Below are 23,018 nucleotides of genomic sequence, written 5' to 3'. Positions count from 1 at the left end.
AATGTAGCTACACTGAGGTGTTTCTTAGGTACAACTCCTATAAGTTTCAAATACCTACACACAGAACATGATATAGTCTTCCTAAAAGTATGATTAATTGGGGGCTGTTGTATTGGACTGCATTGAACTGGTAGCTCAGGGGTTAACAGAAAGGGTGCTTTTTGTCTACAACAGGTTTAGTGCATTTCTGTCTTGAGTATAACCCTCCAACGCAACTGATATAAGTTCAGAAGCAAGTTTCTGATTTATCTAATCGCATAGATGATAGACTGGAGAACCTGTGGTGTTGGTGGGGTGCAGATTCCTTTCCTAGTAGTTCCTAGTGTTGTGTCTTCCTGGTCAAATGTACTTATTGTAAGTCGCTTTGGATAAAAGTGTCAGCTAAATGCAATGTAATGTAATGTAATGTAGTATCTCTTCTTTTTTGACGAGCTATAAAAGCAGTCTTTGTTAGAGTCAGTCATCTTATGACCCTCTGTCTTTTCTCCTGGTTTCCCTCCACTTTATATTCCTGTGAGAAGAACGCTTGGCTTAAATCAAAATTGGAGGCTGGAGTTTGAACGCTGAGGAGTTTGGTTGGTTTTTGACTATCAAGGGGTTTGAAGCTGTATTGGCCTTTGGTTTTGGAACAGGCCAACTATCACAGTTGGTCCAAACATGTTTATGTAAAATTGCCAGAATTTTAGAAAATAGGTTGTTTTGCAAGACTTACTCTATGGGGATTATTATTCCTTATCTGCCTTTCTCTTTGCAAAAGAAAACATCCCTTTGAACACAACAAAGATGAAAGGGGCTATGTTTTTATCAAGCAGAACGCCAGGGAAACAAATGGTGTATCAGCAGATGCTCTTGTCGAGATAAGCTTTGGCATGTCATAGTCTGCCTTAGAGCACTACAGGCCTGACTTCTGTTTTCTGGACACAGTAAAGGAGTTTCCCGGTGTTACAGTCCCCTGCACACCCTGGCAAAAACGTGTTGAAAGGAGCGGGAAGGCTGTTTCCACATGAAATTATAAAAAACAAAGATGAACTTTTGTTTTTTAACTTAACACTTGTCACCCTGTGACATGTACAATACTTTTTGTACATGTGCCATCTCACCTGTGACTAGAAGTGTAATGATGAGAGCTTTGGAGTGTTAACTTGATGGAAAAAGGAAGTTGTGGTTACTTCAGAGCAGTCCATGACTGGACTATAATATCTGTCTTCAGCTTGCTCCTTTCCACTGTGCTGATGAGTGGATGTGAGGCTTAAATATATTTTAAATGCAAAAGTAGAACATTAGTGAATGCATTAGAAACCATAACACTGCAGTTCAGAAATGTAAGAGGTAAATCAAAGAACCTGAACAACGTGACCATGAAATGTTGGTCTCAGTGACTGACGTTTTCTAGGAACTGCATCAGTCGTCTGTCTTTGTCAGCCAACCTGGGTGGCATCTTCTGCTGTTTAGAATACCTCTAGCGTAGATAGCTCTTGAGTGGGTGATTAATCTTTGAAAAGTCGCAGAGTGCCTTGTTGTGCCTTGTTCTGGTTTTAAAAGCCTCCAGGGAAGAAGCTTACTGGGCTAAAATCACAACACAGCTCCGACTTTTAATGACACATTCTACGGGGTATCTGTCTCCGAGCTTGCATGTGAATCCCTGTGTCCTCCTTCAATAGAGATAGCCACAGAGATGAGGGTGGCTGCAGATAGGGGCAGATTCTTCTCTCGCCAACTCTTCCCCTTGTTCTCCGAAATGTGGAGACAAGCAAGAGACGGAGGGAAGGGAAGCTGTACAGTATATCTTTCTCAACGTTGTTGGCTGCGTGTCTAAAGCTGTGGGGTGTTATAGTTGTCTGAATTAGAAACAGTCAATTGAATGCAGACAGCTTGACAGCAAACAGTACCATCAGTAAACCCAAACACCAACGTTTTCATCGGCTCTTGGCTCTTCCCCCCCCATTTCTTGATGGCTAACTGAGGCAGCTGGGGACAGTGAAGTGACTGGCTTTGATGCGGCAATACTTGGCACACATGTCATCTGTGCCCCCTGACCCTCAACACAATCAGTGTGTAGGATTCCCCCCTTGGTGCCCACTGTGTACACATGGTAGTTCAGTGCTAGCATCAGGTTTTCGGTCAATGGGTTCATTTACATGGAAAAAATGCCCTCCCCCGCCTGGGTTTGAACTAGCCGACTTGAATCGCTGCCCGCTCTCCCTTTGCGCTTTCATGTATGTGAATGGGAGCACTTGTTGAGTGTGACCTCACTTCCCTCTTTGTTTGGAGTCACTCAGTGGACGGTTGGATGTGACCTTGAGTCTTTCCCCTTCGAGAGGTGCGTGGTTACTGGCGTTGCTGGCTTGTTTGCTAAGCCTCAGTTAGAACTATATATGCAGAAAGCTCTTTGTTTTCCTCTTAACTCTAGCTCTTGACAGGGGTCAGGAAAGGTGGCTGCCAGGGTGTGTGATGGACGGGCGCTGAACACTCTCTCAACTTTAGGGTCTGGCTTTAGATGCTGTGGAGCTCCCTGAATGTCAGATTGCTCCAAAAGGCTTAGCTTGCTCTATGCCCCGTGCCCCCTGGACAGACTGAGCCCTCCCCCGTTCCAGGAAGTACCTATTGTTGCTAGTTTGTTTTGGGCCTTTTGTGGGTGTGCATAGATGTGGTTTCTTATGCGTGCGTGTGTCAAGAGTGCATCTCAGCGCCCTGGCCTGTCAGTGGACGAAGAATCCCGCTGAGTACTGGGACTTGTTGAGCAAAGCAGTGCATAGCAATGGCGAAAGGAGACTCTTTCTTCATGTGTTTGAGCAGTCCTGGCCTACGCTGCATGTGCCTGTCAGTTTCCCTTCAGACCTTGGCAGAGGCCCCAGCTTTTTCGCACTGCCCACTTTCTTTTCTTCTACACCTGCTTCTCACTGCTTTGCTGTTTTCCTACCTAGAACCTTAATCAGAATTTATTTTGTCTTTTAGAATCCACATGGCGTTAATTTGGAACGCTCATAATGTTAGTCCTATTATTATTCATTAACTGCGGGTCTTGAGCAAATATGTGTGTAGGTTTTTGTGTAATGGGGATTTTTTCATTCAAGGTAAGGTAGGGAAGGTAAGGTACGTTTATTATATAGCACATTTCCAGACACAGGCATTTGCAGACACAGGCAATTCAAAGTGCTTTACATCATCATTAACACTTAATAAGTGAATACACATAATGGCATAACAGATTAAGGCATGATGCTTTGCCACATCATTGCCTTAAATTGTAGCTTCAACAAAGATGGTGCAAGCAGCTAATAACATGGCCCATTACCACTCATTGGCATCTGATTAAAAGAGAACTGATTCTCTGGACAGGGTAGAACAGGGCTGGGCAACCACAGACAGTCTATAACTTTAATAGCTGCCATGTGTCTGCCTGAGGCCTCAGCCCTATTGAACCCAATGTGTTGTTTGTCTCGGGAGTTCCCGTGACAGATTCCAGCTGGGGCTATTTTCTGCCACTGTCTACTGTCTGGGCATTCTAGCAAATGGGGGCTGATTGGAAGGGTTAAAGCAATTTGAGTGACAGTGACTTACTGCCTGGTGTCATGGGTAACAGTCAGAGGGTGAGAGGGGGGTGGACAGGGGAGCGACAGTTTCCCACTGAGGTGGACTGGGGACTGGAGAGGTGATGCTAAGAGCTGGCCAGTGAAACATCAGTGTCATTGCCTGCAGCTCTAGCTGTTTTACCATCTGAGAGGCCAGAAATCAATCAACTTGCTACGTATGTTGCGGCAGAAATATATGTTTCAGCGTTCGAAAATAGGTTAGTGGGATTGTTTGAAAGAATAGGAGATGTTTTCATCTATACTATACCTCAACACTCAATTGTATTGAGCTTGTTTTCATGTTTTATACAAAACAGTTTTCCTTTATGATTGTGTCTTTTTTAAGTTCTTAATACACAGATTCTTTATAACTAATATGCCAACTTGAATCCTTCTTCCAATAGAAAAAGACTCAATATGAAGCTCTTTCGAAGTGTCCATTTCAAACCCTTTTGTTTGGTGCAATTCCTATTCCTTTTTCCGAACAACAAATGAAAACAATGTGTTGTGAGGTCTCTCAGTCATTCATCATTCACATAATCTTCAATCAGTTTGAGTCTGACAAAAGAGAGACTCCAGGCACCTCGCTCGTCATTCGGAGTCAGATCCATAAGTAGCGTTTTGTCTCAACACAGGAGGTATGCTACTCCAAACACATTCTTCAGCTGACCACCATGCCGTCTTTAGCATGTCTCTGAACAGAAAAAATAACAGTTGAACTCTTGAGAGGACTGTTAGTGTACAACCGCCAATGAGGTCAAAAGCCATGCTACCTCACTTTTAAAAGCTTTCTTCAGCAGCAACAATTAGCTGCCTTTGCTTCGTATTGCCTAGCCGCAGAATTGCACTTAATTGTTCCTCTGTCTGCATGAGTTTCGACATATTTTCCTCTTGAGTTGTACTGTCAGTAACCAGAGTGTCTGACCTTGTATAGAAACCAAGGCAGTACCTATACTCAATGTAAGGTATACTGTCTACTTAATTGGCACCCGGGGAATAGGGCGCTTTAACTCCTCAGCGGGCCATTGTAAAAGAATGTTAATTAGTTCAACAATGAAATGTGTGTTCCCCATTGTTAGGCCCTTGGCATTGATACTTTTGACAGAGAGCTGAAGGAGAGTCAAAGAGCAAGTCTTTGATGTAGATTGAAATCTCAATGAAATCCTTCAGCACAGCCTGGATGTACATGAATGGGCTCAAAGAGAAAGTTATACAATCATCCAAATGCTTCAATGCTTTAATGTTTATGAATACAATATGTAGGGAAACTGTTCAGTATTGTGTGTAGGATGCATGACGTGCAATTAAACATGTTATTGAGTGAGTGAATAGATAAACATTGTCTTTGTTGTATTTGTTGTTTCTGATTAGTTCTGGCACAGTGATGAGAAGATTTTTACAAGTTACAAGTCAAGTAGGCGTGAAAGCAGAAAATCGAGTGTGGTGTGGGTCTATTTCAGCTATGTGCAAACTGGAGCCAAGCAAATTACAACATCTATAAGTGCTCACATCGTGCAGGGCTCCTTTTATTATTCTCTGTTATGAAGAACTGCTGGAGCTGGGTTTCATAGGCTCACGGTCGTTAATTTGTTCTTGTTTAAAAAGAAAAACAATGTTTCACTTTGTATTTGTTTAGTAATCAATTCAAATATACAGTGTAGGTAATGCTGATTTGAGGCCTGACGCTTTGGGGGTAGAAGTCATGTCTCTGTGCGCCCGGCGGGTCAGGGCAGTCACCCCTGTCTTCTCATGGTGTAAGTAGCAGCTCACTACCTAGTGAGAGGCGGATTTGTATCTAAGGCGATTTGGGAAGGGTTGTGTGTGGCTAATCTGCAATGATTCAAAGGCTATTATAACAAGGACCATATTTTCTCCTTCTCTTCTTCTTCTTCTTCTTCTTCTCCTTTTTCATCTCACACTCGCTTGCGCCGAGACTTAACACCAACTTCTGTAGATGGAGATACTCTTCTTAGCTTTGATAATCCCTTTGATGCCGGACTGTCTGCTGTGATGAGTCTGTTTAAGGGGTTTAGTGTAGTGGGTTTGGTCTTGGTGAGTTTTTTCTTGGAAAATACAAAGCTGTGTTCTGGCCCAGCTGCCCGGGCTGTGTGCACAGACAGGCTTGGCGCTGACTCTGATGCTGGCACTGGCGTGGGGCTGGGCCTCACGGCAGCAAGAGCTGTGTGCCTTTGTGCCAGGGAGTCACGCTCCGCCTCGCGTGCCCGCTGGGGGCATCACTTGAATAATCTCGGAGCAAGTTTTCTTTTTTTCTGACCTAGCAGTTGCACACAATCTCTCTCTGTGTGATTCTCTGGAAAGATTGAGTTTTTTCAAAGACAATGGAAGTCTTCACAATAATTGGGTTATCTAAAGTTCAGGACTCCAAACTATGCTTGGCTCGTAAACACTGACAGTGATAAAAAGACTGGATAGCATTTGTTGACTGAATGTCACTTTTTGCTTAATTCATTTTTCAAAATGTTCATTGCCATAACTCCCATAAGCATAACTGGTTATTAAAGGCAACACTAAACACTGCAGGGTGCTATGATTGCTGACATAAAAGTAATGAGTGCATTCAGACAAAATGGGACCTATACTTACGAAATATTGGAAAAATGTATTTTAGTTGCGATAGAATATCTAAGGTACATTTAAATCTGTAGTGTCTGTGAGTTCGCACGATATACTATTTACCCGCCATACATTTATCCCTCACTTTTTCAGGTAGCTCCCTCAATCCATCTTTCCCTTTCTGAGAGATGGCAGAAACTTCTGCAAGCAATCTTTCTTCCACCATATCACATGTGGCAGTGCATCACCGCTAATCTGAACAGCACCATCTGTGTGTCCTCTTATGGCCTGTTACACTGTCTCCTGAAATCCATCCAATTCTAATAAATTATTCATTGTGGTTGCAACATTTTCTTCAGACGATTCAGAAGTGTTCATGATGATGATTTAAAGTGTGTTAATCGTTAATTTCATTGATGTGGTTCAATAGAATAGGAATATCACTTAGTTTTCAGTATGGGCTGATGTGCTGGTCAGTAACAGAAATAAGCTGCAGCAGCTTTGCGTCCAAAACAACATTTGCCTTTTATTAGCTATTTGGAGCCTGCCTCTTCCCCGTCTTCTCTCCCTGTTGCTCTTCCAAACTATTTCAAAAGGCTACAGTCCGCCTGTGGACGTGGACAGTCATACGTGCATGTTTAATTAAATCCCCTTCGACCTTAACCTTTGCAGATTTGCCTTTTTCCTTTCTCCAATTAAACAAGCTCTTGACGTTTCCCTAGTCTGTTTCTCTGTCTCTGTCCCCCCCTTTTAACTTCACTCTGTCATGGTGAAGGAATCCATCGCTCACGGCCAGCTCAACACGTGCAGTTCAGCTGAGGGAATGCCAGTTGAGTATGCACAGTGTACGGCTGACAACCTGGTATTTTTTTCCTCATAATATATGGCTGGTGTTGAAAGTGCTATTCACAATCAATTGTTCCAATCTGGAATCATATGTATTTGATGTTTACATCACTTAATGTTCAGATAATAAGCAGGCCGGGCTCAGAGAGGTGGGGACATTGGAGGATTTTGATATCCTCTTCAGACTGCATACTGAGGCTGGTCCCTGTGTGAGTCTGTAACATGTCGTCATGGGATTTCTTTGTTTGTGTGGCTTACACTCAGCCAGAGGGGGTGCACATTGCCTGACCTGAATATTCTTAAAGCTCACGACTGACCCCGCGTCTCTTGGTACAACTTTTCCTGAGCCCCGGAATGACACAATAATTTATGGCGGGTTTTTTGCCATAGAAGTCCAGCATGCTTGTGTTATGTCACTGTAATTCAGCTAAGCTAAAACCCTTGGCTCTTAACTGTATATGTACCATGCTCTCTCATCAAATGCCTTTATAACATTGAACAGTAGGTGTCCAGCGTGAGGGAATTTGAGTATATGGTAGTTATTTTCTCCCATATGAGAATGATTTTAAATCCAATAAATACGTTCCTAACATCTTTCCCTCTCCACATCATTACTCTTCATTATTTCTTTGTTTTTTTCACAGAGACATCCAAGACGCCGGTTGCTTTTGAGAGCAATGGGATTATGGGAGAGGAGCTGGATTCTCTCAAAGCCACCATCGCTGATCAACACATTTATGACGGCAACTCCACCAACACACACGCCGATTCCCATCGCAGACGCAAGCGCTTCCTCTCTTACCCTCGCTACGTTGAGTTGATGGTGACAGCTGATGCCAAAATGGTGCGCCATCATGGACACAACCTCGAGCACTACATCCTAACAATCATGTCAGTAGTAAGTAAAACAATGTTTCTAAAAATTATTATTTTTGTCTGAATGTTGAAGATTTATTCATCTGAAAAAAGACTGAATAGTTTCAAGAGTAACTGGGTCTTTTCTATGAAGAGTTTTTCTCAACGCTATGAGCCCAACATCGTAAACTTTATAGTATTGGGGAGATGAGCAAAATCAAAGAAACTGACACCTGAAAACTTGAGACAAATGATGCAAAAACTATCTCCAAGGCATGATCGTATTCAAGACATGTTTTCTTTTTTTACTTTGGTGAACAAAGCCCTCCTCGAGTTCAGTTTGTGTTTTTTTGGCCTCAGATGTTACTGTTTGACATTTTGGTTGTAAACCCGGACGTGACCCTAGCCTGCTGCTGCTTGAACGAAAGTTGCCCAGTTAATTGGTCAAATCCTGACTCAGCACTTCCGAATCCTTAAGCTGGCTGGTAATCAAGCCTGTTTCAATGTGATCGACTGACTTTGTACATATAAGAGAGTATAACATTTAAAAGTGTTGGTGTTAAAGCAGGATAGGTTATCCATGTGTAAACTGCTGCTGTCTGTCTCTCACCAGTTTGACGGACAGATTAACACGGTGTAATGATTGTCAGTGGAGTGTTATCCTTAAGTAAGACTGTGAGGGTACACTCAGTGTTAAATTTGCCAGACTGGTTTTTATTGCCAGCTCTGAAAGCAAAACATTAGTTCTGCCATGGTTCTGCCTGCAGACCAGTGGGGCAGAAACACACACAAACACACATTTTCTTCCCTCTATAACAGTCTCTTCACCACTTTACTTTAGCCACAGTTGAACCAACCCAGCCAAAATATTAGGCAAACCTACCGTGTCGAAACCCTTAAGGTTCTCTCTGGGTGAGGTTTTTAGGTTTTGGCCACGCAGATTGAATGCTTGAATACAAGTTATTGTGGCTCTTTCAGATATTCAGAGATGTCGCTGAGATTAAGGAATACTTGTTTCAAAAGGTTGTGTTTAGCGCCCTAAGGACGGCATATTGAAAACGTCCAATCAGTCAATTTTGTGGAGAAAATATTAGAATCATTCTTTAAAAAATCCCCATGTAAAAATGTGTGTAATCGATCAATCCGAACTGTTCTTTATGTAATGAATCCCCAAAGATACAACACTAGTTTCCATGATGGTAGCTCACATGTCATGCTAACTGTCTGTGTGACATACTCTCGTGTTGATGGTCTGCTTTTGGCTGCAGTCCCCCTCACTCCGGGTATTGCACAGATCAGACAATAACATACATTAGGGCGAGACCATACAGAACAACTTCCTGCGTCACAGATAGACTTGGAGCATGACAAGACAGGCTCCCTTTGGTCATTCTGGACAGGCCTGGGCCACGTTTGCCTCCCCCTAGGCTAAGACAAGCTAAATGTTTATAGTGGACTAATGAGTTCCTGTCAGTTGGACGCACACGGCTTCAGCACACTGCTGGCCGACCGTGACAGGCAGGCACGAGAAAAGCAAGAGAAGCGAAGGGGAAAAACTACAGAGGGAATGTGTTGCTGTCCTCATAGAGGGGCATTGCTGAAGTTTCACATTTGTTGCCGAGTCCACTCGTAGTTCATTTTTTCTTTGCTTTGTCTCTGCTGGAGTTGTAATTGGTTGTAATACCCTGTTGATTAAACTTACCCTGAAGGAGAAATGATTGGTCTTTTGACTTGAATGAACTGTTGCTATTTTATTAAACCAGATGGAGTTTAACTAAAAAAAGTCATAGCTGGGTTGTTTTAATCCAAGTATTGAATTTGCTACTACATTTCCCTCAGTCCCTGTCTGTGCACCGGTTCAGATTTGTGGAGGTTTGCATTTTTTGTCTGTGTGTTTTGTCTTATTACAGGTAGCAGCAGTGTACCGGGACCCCAGCGTAGGAAACCTCATCAACATCATGATTGTCAAGCTAGTCGTCGTCCACAATGAACAGGTGAGTGCGGGGTCTTGAATGCTACCTGTATCCAGATCTCCAACACGGCTGACGTCAGTGCAGGTGTCCCTGGCCTGGCCCTTTCTCCGGGGGGCCTGTTTGAAAGGACACTGCCTGCCTTGTCAGTTTCAAGTTTCGAGAGAGGACTCCTTGGAAAACAAACGATAGCATAGTGAGGCAGCTTGCCACCTGCATATGAGAGGCTGACTTGTCGGGTCACTGTAAGTGCCATTGAAATAGTTAAAATATAGGGAACTGAAGTTGTTTGAAAATCTGTAGGATGCTCCTGACCTTATATTTGCCAACGGGCATATTACACAACAAAGTAATTCAAAAACAAATCACTATCAGTAGTCACAATACGACAACAAATGAGAGAACAAGACATGTTGAAAAGGGCGGGATATCCGTATTATATGGATTTTTTTAGATACAATTAGAAGCTGTATACTTGGTTTGTTGATAACTGCAATGATGTTTCATCCCAAACAGGAAGGGCCTACAGTTAGCTTTAATGCTGCCACCACTCTTCACAACTTCTGCGTCTGGCAGCAGACCCAAAACATCCAGGATGACAGCCATCCCTCTCACCATGACACATCACTCCTCATCACCAGGTACACCTTCATCTACATCCTCACTCTAAAATCAAAAGCTGTTATGCTCAGGAAACCTTCAAAGAGTGCTAACTGCATTGTATGTTTTCTTCGTTTCAGGGAAGACATCTGCCGTGCGAAAGATAAATGTGACACATTAGGTAAACTTTTGCCCTTCTCTTTGCGAAAATATATCCCAGTCTTTCTCAATTACCTTTCCACTCTAGTAACCACAGCTCATAAACTGTGCAGTAATGAGTTTATGGCAAGCTGTCAGCTAATAATATTATAGTGACAGAACAGAGTGGTATACATGGGAGGAGGGAGGGAGCATGGAGGGAGTCGGTGGCGGTGCTAATCTCTCTTATGGAACAGAAGTTGTGATGGTTTAATCGCCTTTAACACCCAAGCAGCAGGCTTGTTCCCCCTTTTTTAAATAGCTGTGTGTCTGTAAGTGTTCATGTGTATCTGTGTGTGTACGTGATCCTGTAGGGCTGGCAGAGCTGGGGACCATGTGCGACCAATTCCGGAGCTGCTCCATCAGTGAGGAAAATGGAATTAGTGCCTCCTTCACCATCGCTCATGAGCTGGGCCATGTGTAAGTTGCAGCAGAGAACTTGAAGCAAACCCCTACCCCAACACACACACACACACACACACACGCACGCACGCACGCACGCACGCACGCACGCACGCACGCACGCACGCACGCACGCACGCACGCACGCACACACACACACACACACACACACACACACACACACACACACACACACACACACACACACACACACACACACTGTCTCACCCCTCACAGCCAGCTTTGACCAACAAAAGCCCTCTTATTAAGAGATGTAGGGTGCAGCAGACACAGGTGCAAAACATAATAAAGTGAAAACTTGATTTTTAATAACATGCCAGCCCATAATACCACACTGTACAGCTCAGGAAATTAACCCTGTGCGTGTCAGAGGCAGAGCTTTGTCTTAAAAGGATATGTTGTTAAATATAAAACAAAAACATATACATTTTCAAAGATTTCTCGAAAGTGGCACAACCTTTATCAGACAGTGCAATACTAAATGTTCTCAGTCCCGTTGTCCACATGTCAGCTGCAAAAGACTGACCTGATATCACAGTGCAGTCATATGTGACTTGTGAGTAACAGTAGTGTTATCACAACACGCTTGTCGGACAGAGGCTGTTTCCACAACAAGCAAATATTGCAACTTGTAAGACGAGGGAAAAAAAGACTTGGTCATTTAGATAGATACTATCTATACAAGTAAAAACACATCACGTTATCTCTGATATGGGAGATGTTTAGTACAAACATCCATCTGGCAAAATGACAGTAAATCACTTAATTAAAATGTGGTGTGATTTGAAGTTTGATTTAAGTTTATCACACTGGTTTTCCCTCACACAACCATTGTCTTCTCGATCTAACCTACTCATTTCATGGTGGTATTTTTGGGGAAATTCAAACATCTGCCCTTTTATTTTTACCCTATTCTTTCCTCCTACCCAACTTCCTGATGTAGCAAACAAGGGAAAATGAGTGAGAGGTTTTCTTTCCGGTCTGCTTTTGGGTTTGTGTAGGCTACATAAAAAGGACCAGTGTCGTGTGAGCTATTGGTGAGGAATGAAAGATATTCTTCTACCTCCTCTGTCCCGCTCACACATTCTTCCAGTGGAGAAATGGGACCGAACCAGCCAGATGGACGAGTGTACGGGCCCCCACTTCTTCCCCTTGCATCTTGTGTGGATCTGTTTATGCTAAAGTTCAAGCAGCTGGAGGCCTAGTTGGCGCTGCCTCTTGGCGTGGTTAATCGCTGCGTTCACAGGCGTGAGCTCTCGGAGTGTTTAGCGCTCTGGGAAAGCCAGTGTCAGGTAGTGGGAGCCACTCAAGAGCATGGCAGATTAAAGAAAGATTTGGCCTAATGGAGAGGAGGCCTTTCTCAGATGACTGCAAGGACGTGTGATTACTAATAGCCATCATGGGGACTACCAGGCGAGGCGGTGTCATTTGATAGCCGCTCAAAGGTGACACATATAATCAAGTTTGTCATCAGACGATGCTAAGGCTCTAAATGTCTTAGATCACCACTAAATCTTCCTGATGTTTTGATATCAATTTAGATTTCGAAGCTGGAAACTGGCATTTATCTCAAACATCTTCTGAAATATGAACGTCTACACTACAACATGTCCCTGACGTTGGTGTAACCCAGTAAACACGATTACTGAGAACTACAATGTAGCAACTCAATTGTCTCTCTGGTGTGGTCCCTGAGCTCTGTCTCTGTTCAAGTGGTGATACATGAATGATGGTGCTGCAGACTTCACTTTTCAGCATCTAAATATGTTTTTGTCTTGCTGAAAATCTTTTTAGATGACAGCCTTTTCTGAACGATGCGTTTTGCAGCGAACAAAGCTATTTGTTTTTTTGAGAGCTCTCACTAAAAGTAAGTGGACTCTAACGTATTAAATGTAAGCCTGGATGCTTATAATGAAGTGCTGGGGTTGCTATCCGCCCACTGGAATTGACTCCTCTTGATTGATCCCTTGTGGTTGCAAAACAAAAAGCCACAAAACATTCGGATTTATGACCTAATCACACTAAAAGGTTCTCGTCTTATTTCTAGCCAGTGTCCTGGTTCAACTCAATCATCATTATGTGTTCAGAGTACACAACGTTCAGAGTTTTTCCACAAATCATTTTCCCAATAACAACATGTTCCACAAGTATTAAGATGTTTATTTTCATTTTAAACTTGCCTGTCACTGTCTGCAACACTCTCATACACCTGTACACCTTTAGAAGATACAAATAATACTGAATAGTAAATACTGCCAGTACAATTTGAGCTTGGTTTGTTTGTGCGGACAGAGCTCATTACCGTGCCAGAGGATTAATTATTCCCTGGGTGTTTGCCTTCAGGCCCTCGGCCCCTGTAGGGTGGGCCTCATGCCAGCCATGCTAAGTTCTTGTTTGTGTGGGGGTATGGGTCGACCCACAGTCACAGTCCCGCGCCCACATACTGTTGTAAACATCCCCGACATCATACAGCTGCATGTTGTTTTCCTGTGTGTATATAAACACGTGCATGCGCGTCTCCATGCACGATATGTCTCTATGGGAATCGGCCAAACCGCAGCACAGAACAGGCACATCCGTTTTGGACTATTCTATTCTGGACATGATCAAAAAACTTGCTTTATGAGACTGCCAACTGCAGACAGCCTGAATGAATTCATTAAAGTGCAGATGCCATGCTGTGTACTTGACTTGATGCAGCTGTTGTTCTGTGAAGAGTTGTTATTGTTTATCATCATGAGTGATGCTCAAACAATGAGCTGATTAACTGATCAGTGGATCAACAGCAAAATGATTTTCCAACTGCCTTGATATTTGTTTAAGCTGTAATTTAGTAAAAATACCAATACTTTTCTGATTCCAGCTTCTCAACTGTAAGGATTTGTGCAAATTGAATATGTTTTAGTTCTAGTTTAGTCAAATAATGCAATTTCAAGAATTTCATTTAAATAATGACAGTTTTCTGACACATGAGACGTCAACAAAATATTGGGTTATTGAATAGATAGTGAACATATTTACAAGTTGCAGCCATAATCATCACTGTAGTACATTTAAATTCTTACATGTTGACACTTGATCAACATAGACATGTGTGATAATGCTCATGGTGTTAGTGCCGCTACCTTTCCCTCTTCTTAAAGCCCTTTGAGAATGGGATTTGGTGACCTTTGACCTCTCAGAGGTGAACTGGAGGTGGTTCCCACTAGCATGTTGGCCATGATGGTGGAGAGGAAGGATGCCGATAAGGAAAGAATGACGTTTTGCACGAAAAGTTGTACCACCTACCTAGTTGGAGTTTAATTGAAACCTTTTGGGATTTTTAGAGCATACACATTTGGGAGATAATGCAAAGAAGGAGGTGCATGACAAAACATACAGGAAACAGATGAATGTAGAGTGAGCAGCAGACTGTGGGGTGTTACCTATAGATGTGTCTGCGGCCGCATCTGTGTGTGGCGGCCCACAGGCACAGGGATGGTGTTGCGTGATCCCCTGTTATAAATTGCTAAACGTAAATCCTGTGACATTTATCCTCCTTGCACCGACTAAGCCATTAAGCAGATAATAATTACTTTGTGTGTGTTCCGTATATCCCTTTCTCCATCTCTAACCCCCCTTGCTTCTTCCTCTCTGCACCAGGTTCAACATGCCTCACGATGACAACCCAAAGTGTCGGGAGGCGGGCATGAAGCACCAGTATCATGTAATGGCTCCCACCCTCAACTATGACACCAATCCCTGGTCGTGGTCCAAGTGCAGCCGCAAGTACATCACAGAGTTTCTAGAGTAGGTACCAACGCTCCTCAGTTTGAAAGTGATTATTAAACATATGAATGATTATTGGCTCTTCTTATGAGGGTTGGGCAATAGGAAGAAAATCAGATATCACAATATGCCTTCACAAAATATTTGCACAATAAGGATTTTGCTAAATAATCATCAGTTATGTGGATCTAGCGGCAAAAGCATAAAGAAGTCAAACTCAAAATTAAGCAAATCTTATTGTTGTAAAATATTCAATATCCCAGCAAGAATATATTTTTGTGCATTTATTTTGTTGTAGTCCATTATTCCAATTTCATAAAGAACAATTGTTTTACCTAAACTCCTATACTTAAAAAACAAGTGCCCTCTCTGGTGGGCCAATCCCACCACCACCTACCTCCAATTAACACATAATCACCAGGTGCCCAAAACCGCCTTCAAAATAAAAGCATAAAGAATTACTTTAACTTAAATAATTATAATAAATAATGATTTTAATCTAAACAAAAACAGCTAGAAAATAAATGTTGTATTACTAAATAACATAAATCAATCTATGCAGTTGTTCCAACATTGGATATTCTAAGTTATAAGTATAAGTTGAGGCAAAAAATGATATCAAGATACAGTATGGCCCAGCCCTACTTCGCATGGACTAAATGAAGTCATGTAGCACAGGGGACTAGTGCGTTGGTGTTCGGCTCAGGGGAGCACAGGTTCAAACCCCACTGCAGTCAGCATGTCGTTGTGTCCCTGGGCAAGACACTTCACCCCAAATTGCTCCTGTGGGGATTGCCCACAGTATTGAGTATGTAAGTCGCTTTGGATAAAAGCTTCTAACAAGTAACATGTAACTAAAATGATGCTCCACGATTTCTTTCTTTTTCTTGTATCATCACATCCACATTTTGAGTGTGCTATTAACTTTTACTTGTTGTGACGTGGCCGGTTAAACAAACCGCTTCTACGTGTCTCGCAGCGCTCTGTAGACAGGCCAGCGCAATGTAAACTGTGAGGACTTGTTATTGCCTGGCGTTGAAAGAGTATTTCCTGTTTGAATCGGGGGTCTTCCTCGGCTGACCTGAGCGATGGATCCTCCGCAGCCCCTCAGCTGTCTCCTCACTCAGACAGAGCCCTGCTCTCAAGATGCTGGGCAAACAGTCATCTAGTCACTAGCCTGCTTTCCACGACAAAACCTGTAACACGGGGCAACGGCTCATTCAGCGACTCCTAACACGCTGTGGTCATCCTGGTGAAAGGCTTCCCTTTTAAGATGGGAAATGTCAGTTATAATTATATTTTCCCTGGACATGACCCTTTAATATTTGCCTCATTCCCTCTGTTAATTGTGGAGGTTTCCACAAAGGACGGCGTTGTTGACCCGATGCATCTCGAGAACGCAGTGTTAGGCGACGCCTCGTATGAAGTTTTAAGGTTGTGCTTCACATAGTTTCCAGCCAGCGATGACCTCAACATGGAGTGGTTGGAAAATTCAGCTGAAGATAATTCGCCATGAATCTGTTTATTATTTAGTCCAATCCATGTCGGATGTGTTGAGTTTTGGAATGATGACAAAAACCAGCAGTATCATGTGAAATGCATTTGAGATAACATTTGTTGACCATATGGGATCTATAAGAAACGATGCAGGTATGAAGAGAGTGTTTCAGAGTGGGAGCTGCAGCGGTGGGAAAGGCCCTTTAGAGTGTTGTCCAAGTGTTTTTTGAAATCCGTCTCCAGCCAACAATGAAAAGCATTGATTCAAACCGCCACTTCTTCAGTGGTACTCCTGCTCAGTGGGCTGACCTGGTCAAGTACATCAGTGTTTTGACTGCCCATTCTCCCTGACGAACAAATACACTCTGCACTGCTCTCCAACCAGTTTAAAAAAGATGAAAGGCCATGGCACCTCTCACACATCCCCCTTTTCAAGAGGCAAAGGATTCCCCTCCTCCTTATCTCAATGTTTCTGTAATAATGCACTGAACCCCCGCACCTGAAAGCTGATGAAAAGCGTCCTGCTGCTGTGAAGGGTTATTATGTGTTAACCGTTACATAAAGCAACCATTCATTCCCTCTGTGGAACCGGGCCAATGTAAGCCTGAAAATCCAAATATAAAAGTAAAATGCAAATCTTTGACTGTTGCCACCCACTAATTGTTATGTTCGCTCGGTATTGAAACCATATAATCATTACTCGTGAGCAAACCCTATCATTTTCCATTACATACCTCAAAAATTAGCCTATCCACTCCAACAGCAAACACTCTTCCAAACTCCCATGTGAAATCATTCTTACATTTTTTCAATCTTCAATTTCCATAATGAAATCAAAATGGATCGTGCAGTTTATTTGGCGCTGTTTGATCAAACACTACAGTGCAAAAAACCATCACTGACATATGAGTAGACTTCTTCTTTGAGGAGGGAAACCCAGTATGGCTTACATGGGAACTATTATTGTTTAGTCGTTTATGACAAGCACACAACAGCCAACTATAAGTCATCTTATAAATAAACTCACTTTCAAGTTTCCCAATGGCTGCCAGGTGCGTAATCTCCTCTGGTGCCAGAGAGGAATTGCCTCGCTGTCTCGAATCCACACAGCTGATATTCTTTAAAAAAAGAGTAAATGTTTAATTTAAAAAATGACCACAGTGACCCCTTCTTCCTCTCCCTGTCTTAATAATCATTCCATACGGTTCCAGAGCGCTGATTAGACAGATGACCTACTGCTGAAAGATACTGTAATATGGGACTGTCTGTGTGATTCCTTGACAGGCTGCCCCAGCTTTTATTCACAGTATCCTCCACTGCTGGTTTACTCTTCTCATGCAATCATTCCCCTGCCACCCAGCGCTGTTTTACTGCACATTCTGACATTATGGCTGGAAATGAAAGGGGAAAGAAACAAAGTGACGTTAACTCAGTATAATCCTGTGTAATTATGGGCTTGTCACATCAGCTGGTGCTGTATGAAACAGGTGTTTTAGCCGCCCAATCCCGGATTACATTTGTCAGAGCCGTGCAGACATGTTGGTTGATTACACATCTATACATGTCACATCCGCCAGTTTTCTTTCTCGAAAAGTAAACAAAAAAAAGAACAGCGTCTTTGAAGCTTACCTCGCTCTGCTAACATGTTTGACTTGTGCTTTTCACAAGCATACTGTAAATGCTGAGGATTTAATGTGCAGGCTGTTGGTGCATACATTCAGTCCAGCTGGGCTTTTGTTGTCTCTGTAACTGTGTCATGGTTCAGGGTGTGGCTCAGCACAATATGTCATTATACTGCAATGCTGGCGCTGGCACAGATTTTTGCAACTTAATCAGGGAGCTTTATGGTTCCAAATTCTCAGATACATTTTTTTTTCAGCGTGCTGATCCTTTTGAGCCCATACCAAAATGATATTTTATTCAGTCTGTGGCGCCTGACTCCAGTTTCATAGTGACAGCATTTACTAACAGGCCATTGAGGGGAAGTGGAATCAGTCTCTCGGTTAGGTAACTGTACAGACCACCCACAGGGGAAAACACATCTGAGGATGATCAGAACAGACATAGAAACCTTTTGTATGCTCTTATGAAGGAGAGGACACATGAGTGTACTTTCTGAGTTCTGAAAATACTGGATTGTCTTGACATTGTACATACCACGAAAGGTTGCCCTGTGCAATTTTGTCTGCACATACACATGTGTCTGTTATGTATGTTTTTTTTGTTCTCTTTTTCATTTACTATTCTCACATTTTTTAGCACCGGGTATGGTGAGTGCCTTCTCGATGAGCCTGTGAGTAGGACGTATGAGCTGCCCACCCTGCTCCCAGGTCAGATCTACAACGCCAACAGGCAATGTGAGCTGATGTTTGGACCCGGTTCCCAAATATGCCCTTACATGGTAAGTTGGCATGCTATCAAAGTTAAGAGTTAAGACTTAAGGTGGATCTTAGATGGTGGTTATCTTCTAAGACCTACAGCAGAACCTTCTGAGCAGAGCAATTATCCATGAAAGCAAACAGATCATCATAGTCATGTATTTACATTGCTTTTATGAATACTCACTTTAATTTACAGTGGAATGCATTTATTTTGAAAATGTATTATTATCGAATGTATAGCATGCTTTTTTTTCGAAATGCAAAGAGGCAGAACAAAAGTTTAAGGAAAGGCCACCAGTAAAAAAAACGCTTGGCCATTAGAATTGCATCTTTCAAATGTCTGGACATCACCAGTACATACACATGTTTCAGTTCCTGGCTACTTAGGCTAAAATATTGTTTGAAGAAACCAACAACCCTATTTCAATCACTAATCACGCAACCTTCCTCCCAAGAGAAAGATGGCTAATGGAAGGAAATAGCTGTCACATGCTGCTGTCTGCTCAAAAAAGTCATCATTTTTAAATGTGCATGTGTTGGAAGCTTGTGTTCTCACATTATAGGCATGCTCTATTCCTGTTAAAGCATACTGATTAATTGCTGGTGCTCATGTTACTCCACAGAAACAGTGCAAGAGGCTGTGGTGTACCAGTGCAGAGGGGGACCATAAAGGGTGTCGCACACAGCACATGCCCCTGGCTGATGGGACCGACTGTGGGCATGGAATGGTAAGTCAATCCACATGTGGATCTACGCTGCCTTATGAACTGATCATGAGCATTTGGTTTTCTATAATGTCCTTTTTAACTGACTCACAGATGTGTTAGTAGGTACACTGACACTTGATGCAGCAGGTTTGCGGGTAGAGGTCAAAGTCTCAAAACGGCTGCAATCAAATATTTTTGAAATGACCACTTTAATGTACAACATACAACATTATTTAACTCTGATTTCTCTTAACTTCTTGTAGTTGGATCGAATGCATCTCCCAAAACACGTATTTTTAAAGGGTATTCTGCCATTTCATCCACAAGCGTAACTATCCTGACACAGTAAAGCCCACCCATCTACTATTATAAACAGAACAAAAAAACGTATTCCCGAATTGGAATTGTTGTTAAAACAGGCCTCATTGCAATTTAGAGCAAATACATTACTGACACAAGACCAAACCTCCCAAGCAGGGCTGCTTTGAATCCTGATGCCTTCGCCTTCTAGTTCACTTCCTCTACAAAGAAAAAGGAATAATTTATCATGCATTACTCTCCTGCCTGCATTCTGGTTGCAGAAACCCATGTAAATGTGGTCAGGTGATGGCCCTAGTTAGAAACTTGAAGCTTTACCCTCAGTGTTGTTACGGGGCCCCAACCCCCATTAGCCTTCATGTTCTCCTCGCTCTGGGATGCTATGCTAATTAGGGCTGAGACGGCGGGTCAGTCACTGAGGATACATGGAAAGAGGGGCTGCAGAGGGAGGGGGGGGGGGGCAGAAAGAGAAAGACGAAAGAAAGAGAGACAGAGGGGCGAAAAAGAGGGAGAGAGTCTTGAGAGGGAAAGGTGAAGACGAAGGCCCTTTGAAAGAGGATGCCACCCGCCGTTCACAGTTGAGTCACCTTGTTGCGAACCCATGACCCTAAAACCTCTTTAAAAGGCGGGTGAGTGGGTCAGTGGTCAGGCCGTAACAGAGCCCGGGCTGAGGCCAGCCAGCGCTCTCACAAAAGACCTCACATCAGTGATTCTGCAGTGCAGGAGGCAGGGGGGGGAGGAGGAGAGCGAGGAGGAGGTACAGGGGGATGAGGATGTGGTGGGCTGGTGTTTAGCATTCGGAGCATGCATGAGGGAGGGAGAAAGAGAGCGAGAGAGGGAGGGAGGATTCTCTCGTCTCCTTAACCTTCTGCCCTCCTGGACTCCTTTGCAGTGTGGGCCCATGTAAGTCTTACATCCCTAATATCCTTTCATCTGGCTCCATCTCCCTCCTCACCATCTTAGGTCCTGGATCAGCCCTGTTTAGTGAGGAGAGGTTAACAGGGGATAGCTAACGTCTTAATCCAACTACAACAACCACCCTGCACCTTAATGGGCCTGGGATAGTGACTCCCATACTGCTCTCAGACTGAGTAGAGACTCCGTATGGTCTAGAAACGGTTGTGGAGACACGGTGTTGGTTTAATCGCACAAAGTGGTTTGCTTTAATAAGCTACAAACCCTTAACCCCATTTTAGCTGACTTGGCTGATTACCATAGACGCCCTGTCGTTAATGGAACCCTGTAAACATTGATCTATCCATTCGCAGGTCTAAAGAGGGCTAGGTCAAAGCAAGGTTACATTTTATTGAAGCATGTACGTTACAGAAACGTAAACATTTGTAATACGGACTGATTGTTTTTGATTTGTGACATGTTGTCATGTAAAGGCTGTAACAAAGATGATCTTACTTTGTAACTATATTTCTAATGTCTGTTGATCATCCAATCACATTAAAACGTTAATGTATCTCATGATTGTTATCGTCCTCTGGGGAGCATGATTATACAATTGTTTATGGAATGCCATCCAATAATAAATAAAACCATTAGGATGAATGCTTTTGGGACTATAAATGTCTGACTTACTGTCAGTCCTTCCGATATTTCAAACTGAAAAGTATTGGATAAACTGACCAAATGACCTGGCCAACCCTCGAGCCCTAAACATCTAAGGAATGTTTAAGTGGTACAGTTTATTTGATATGAGCAGAAACTCAAATCAATGTTCCCTATGTCTATGTGTGTCTGAGTGGAGGCACCGCCTTTGTTTGCGGTGCTGAGGGCCCAGCTCCATCTTCATGCAGGGGGCTGTTTGAAGTGGTGTGAGTTGAAAGAGATTGGGACCCTGCACAGACACTCACCTGCCCACACAAGAGCTCTTTTATGTGGCATGTTGGTATGGTGTGTTTGTGCGAGTACGTGTGTGTGCCTCAAAAGTCTGATAATCTTGAAACCTAGATGAGTCCTCCTGATTCTCTTACGTCAGTATTGCGTTGGTCTTTCTTTGCATCGCTTGGTGCCTGTCTTGCGTTTGTCTACCGTCTCCTAACGTACTTAAAGCTCTGCATCTATAACACCTTCTCACCTCCTTACTGACCCCTTTGTCATTCTTTCTTCAAAGAAGTCATGAGGTTCAGGTCTAAGGCTTTACAGGGCCGAGATCCTGGCTCTGAGGTGTTTGTGGAGCCCTAAGCATGTGTGTGTGTGGGGGGGGGGGGGGGGGTGTCAGATCTGGAGGATTACAGCTATGGCCTCTATGGGGCAAACTAGCAGCAGGTATTGTCTTAGCAGCCACAGCCCCCCCCCCTTTAAAGGTCTCTTTGAAAGCCTATCATTACACCAAAGCCTGCCATGTCACTCTAAGCGTTTACACGTGAAACGTTATCTCTCGTAAAAAGTACATTTTCTGGACGGCTAGCTGTCACCTCTTACTTTGTCTACAGAGAGTATTTGTTCTATTGGGTTACGAAACAAAGTTATGACCGCATCGGGTAATTGAGGTCATTGCCCGAAAAGTGGGAAAGAGGCACGTCCTCTACATGAATAGTGAATAAAAAAAACGTTTGTTTGTATACAGCTAAGCTGAAATAGGGCAAGGGGCAGTGCAGGGTTCATTCTCTGCTTCTCTACTTCTTCCTCTCTCTCTTCTTCCCTCCCTCCCTCCCTTGCTCCATCTCTGTTGCTCAACGGGCCCTCTCTCAGGGCGCCGGAGTGAGTAATGCGGTCACATGACCTTTGGCGGCGCGTCTGTCATCTGGTTCAGTGGGCCGTGCACTAACGAGGGCATCCCATCACTTGTTGTCTATAAATACCGCCACCACCCTCCCTCCCCTTCATCCTCTCTTCTGCTGCTCTTTCTCCCTTAACCCCCCCTTGCCCCCCCTTTTCGGTCCCTCTCACTCTTCAAAGGGTCGAGCTTGTGCGTCTGTGTGTGTGTCTGTTTGTGTGTGCATTTATTTTATGTGGAAGCGCATGCAGACGTGTGTGTGTGTGTGTGTGTGTGTGTGTGTGTGTGTGTGTGTGTGTGTGTGTGTGTGTGTGTGTGTGTGTGTGTGTGTGTGTGTGTGTGTGTGTGTGTGTGTGTGTGTGTGTGTGTGTGTGTGTGTGTGTGTGTGTGTGTGTGTGTGTGTGTGTGTGTGTGTGTGTGTGTGTGTGTGTGTGTGTGAGGGGCCAGTCAGCACGGTCAATAGGAGTCTGTCAAGCTAAAGCCGGGGCCCGCTTAGCCCTGTATCCACATCCCAGCATTTGAAGATCCCCGCGCTGCTTCTCACCACGTTGTTGCTCAGTGGGTGGCGGCAAGATAAAAGC

The 23,018-nt window shown here is 43.4% G+C and overlaps 1 protein-coding gene across 1 annotated transcript in view; it reads left to right on the top strand.

The window, feature by feature from the left end:
• LOC117447948 (A disintegrin and metalloproteinase with thrombospondin motifs 20) overlaps window positions 1-23,018 on the top strand; it is a 78,894-nt gene that overhangs the window by 6,605 nt on the left and 49,271 nt on the right. Inside the window, exons 4-11 of the mRNA XM_034084973.1 lie at window positions 7,637-7,890; window positions 9,758-9,841; window positions 10,334-10,458; window positions 10,558-10,598; window positions 10,930-11,035; window positions 14,681-14,827; window positions 18,563-18,704; window positions 19,308-19,412. Coding sequence (XP_033940864.1) covers window positions 7,637-7,890; window positions 9,758-9,841; window positions 10,334-10,458; window positions 10,558-10,598; window positions 10,930-11,035; window positions 14,681-14,827; window positions 18,563-18,704; window positions 19,308-19,412 — 1,004 coding nt within the window. The remainder of the gene's footprint in view (window positions 1-7,636; window positions 7,891-9,757; window positions 9,842-10,333; window positions 10,459-10,557; window positions 10,599-10,929; window positions 11,036-14,680; window positions 14,828-18,562; window positions 18,705-19,307; window positions 19,413-23,018) is intronic.

Source organism: Pseudochaenichthys georgianus, chromosome 6, assembly GCF_902827115.2.
Source record: "Pseudochaenichthys georgianus chromosome 6, fPseGeo1.2, whole genome shotgun sequence".
In the NCBI taxonomy this organism is placed as follows: Eukaryota; Metazoa; Chordata; class Actinopteri; order Perciformes; family Channichthyidae; genus Pseudochaenichthys; species Pseudochaenichthys georgianus.
This window is presented reverse-complemented; position numbering and strand designations above follow the sequence as displayed.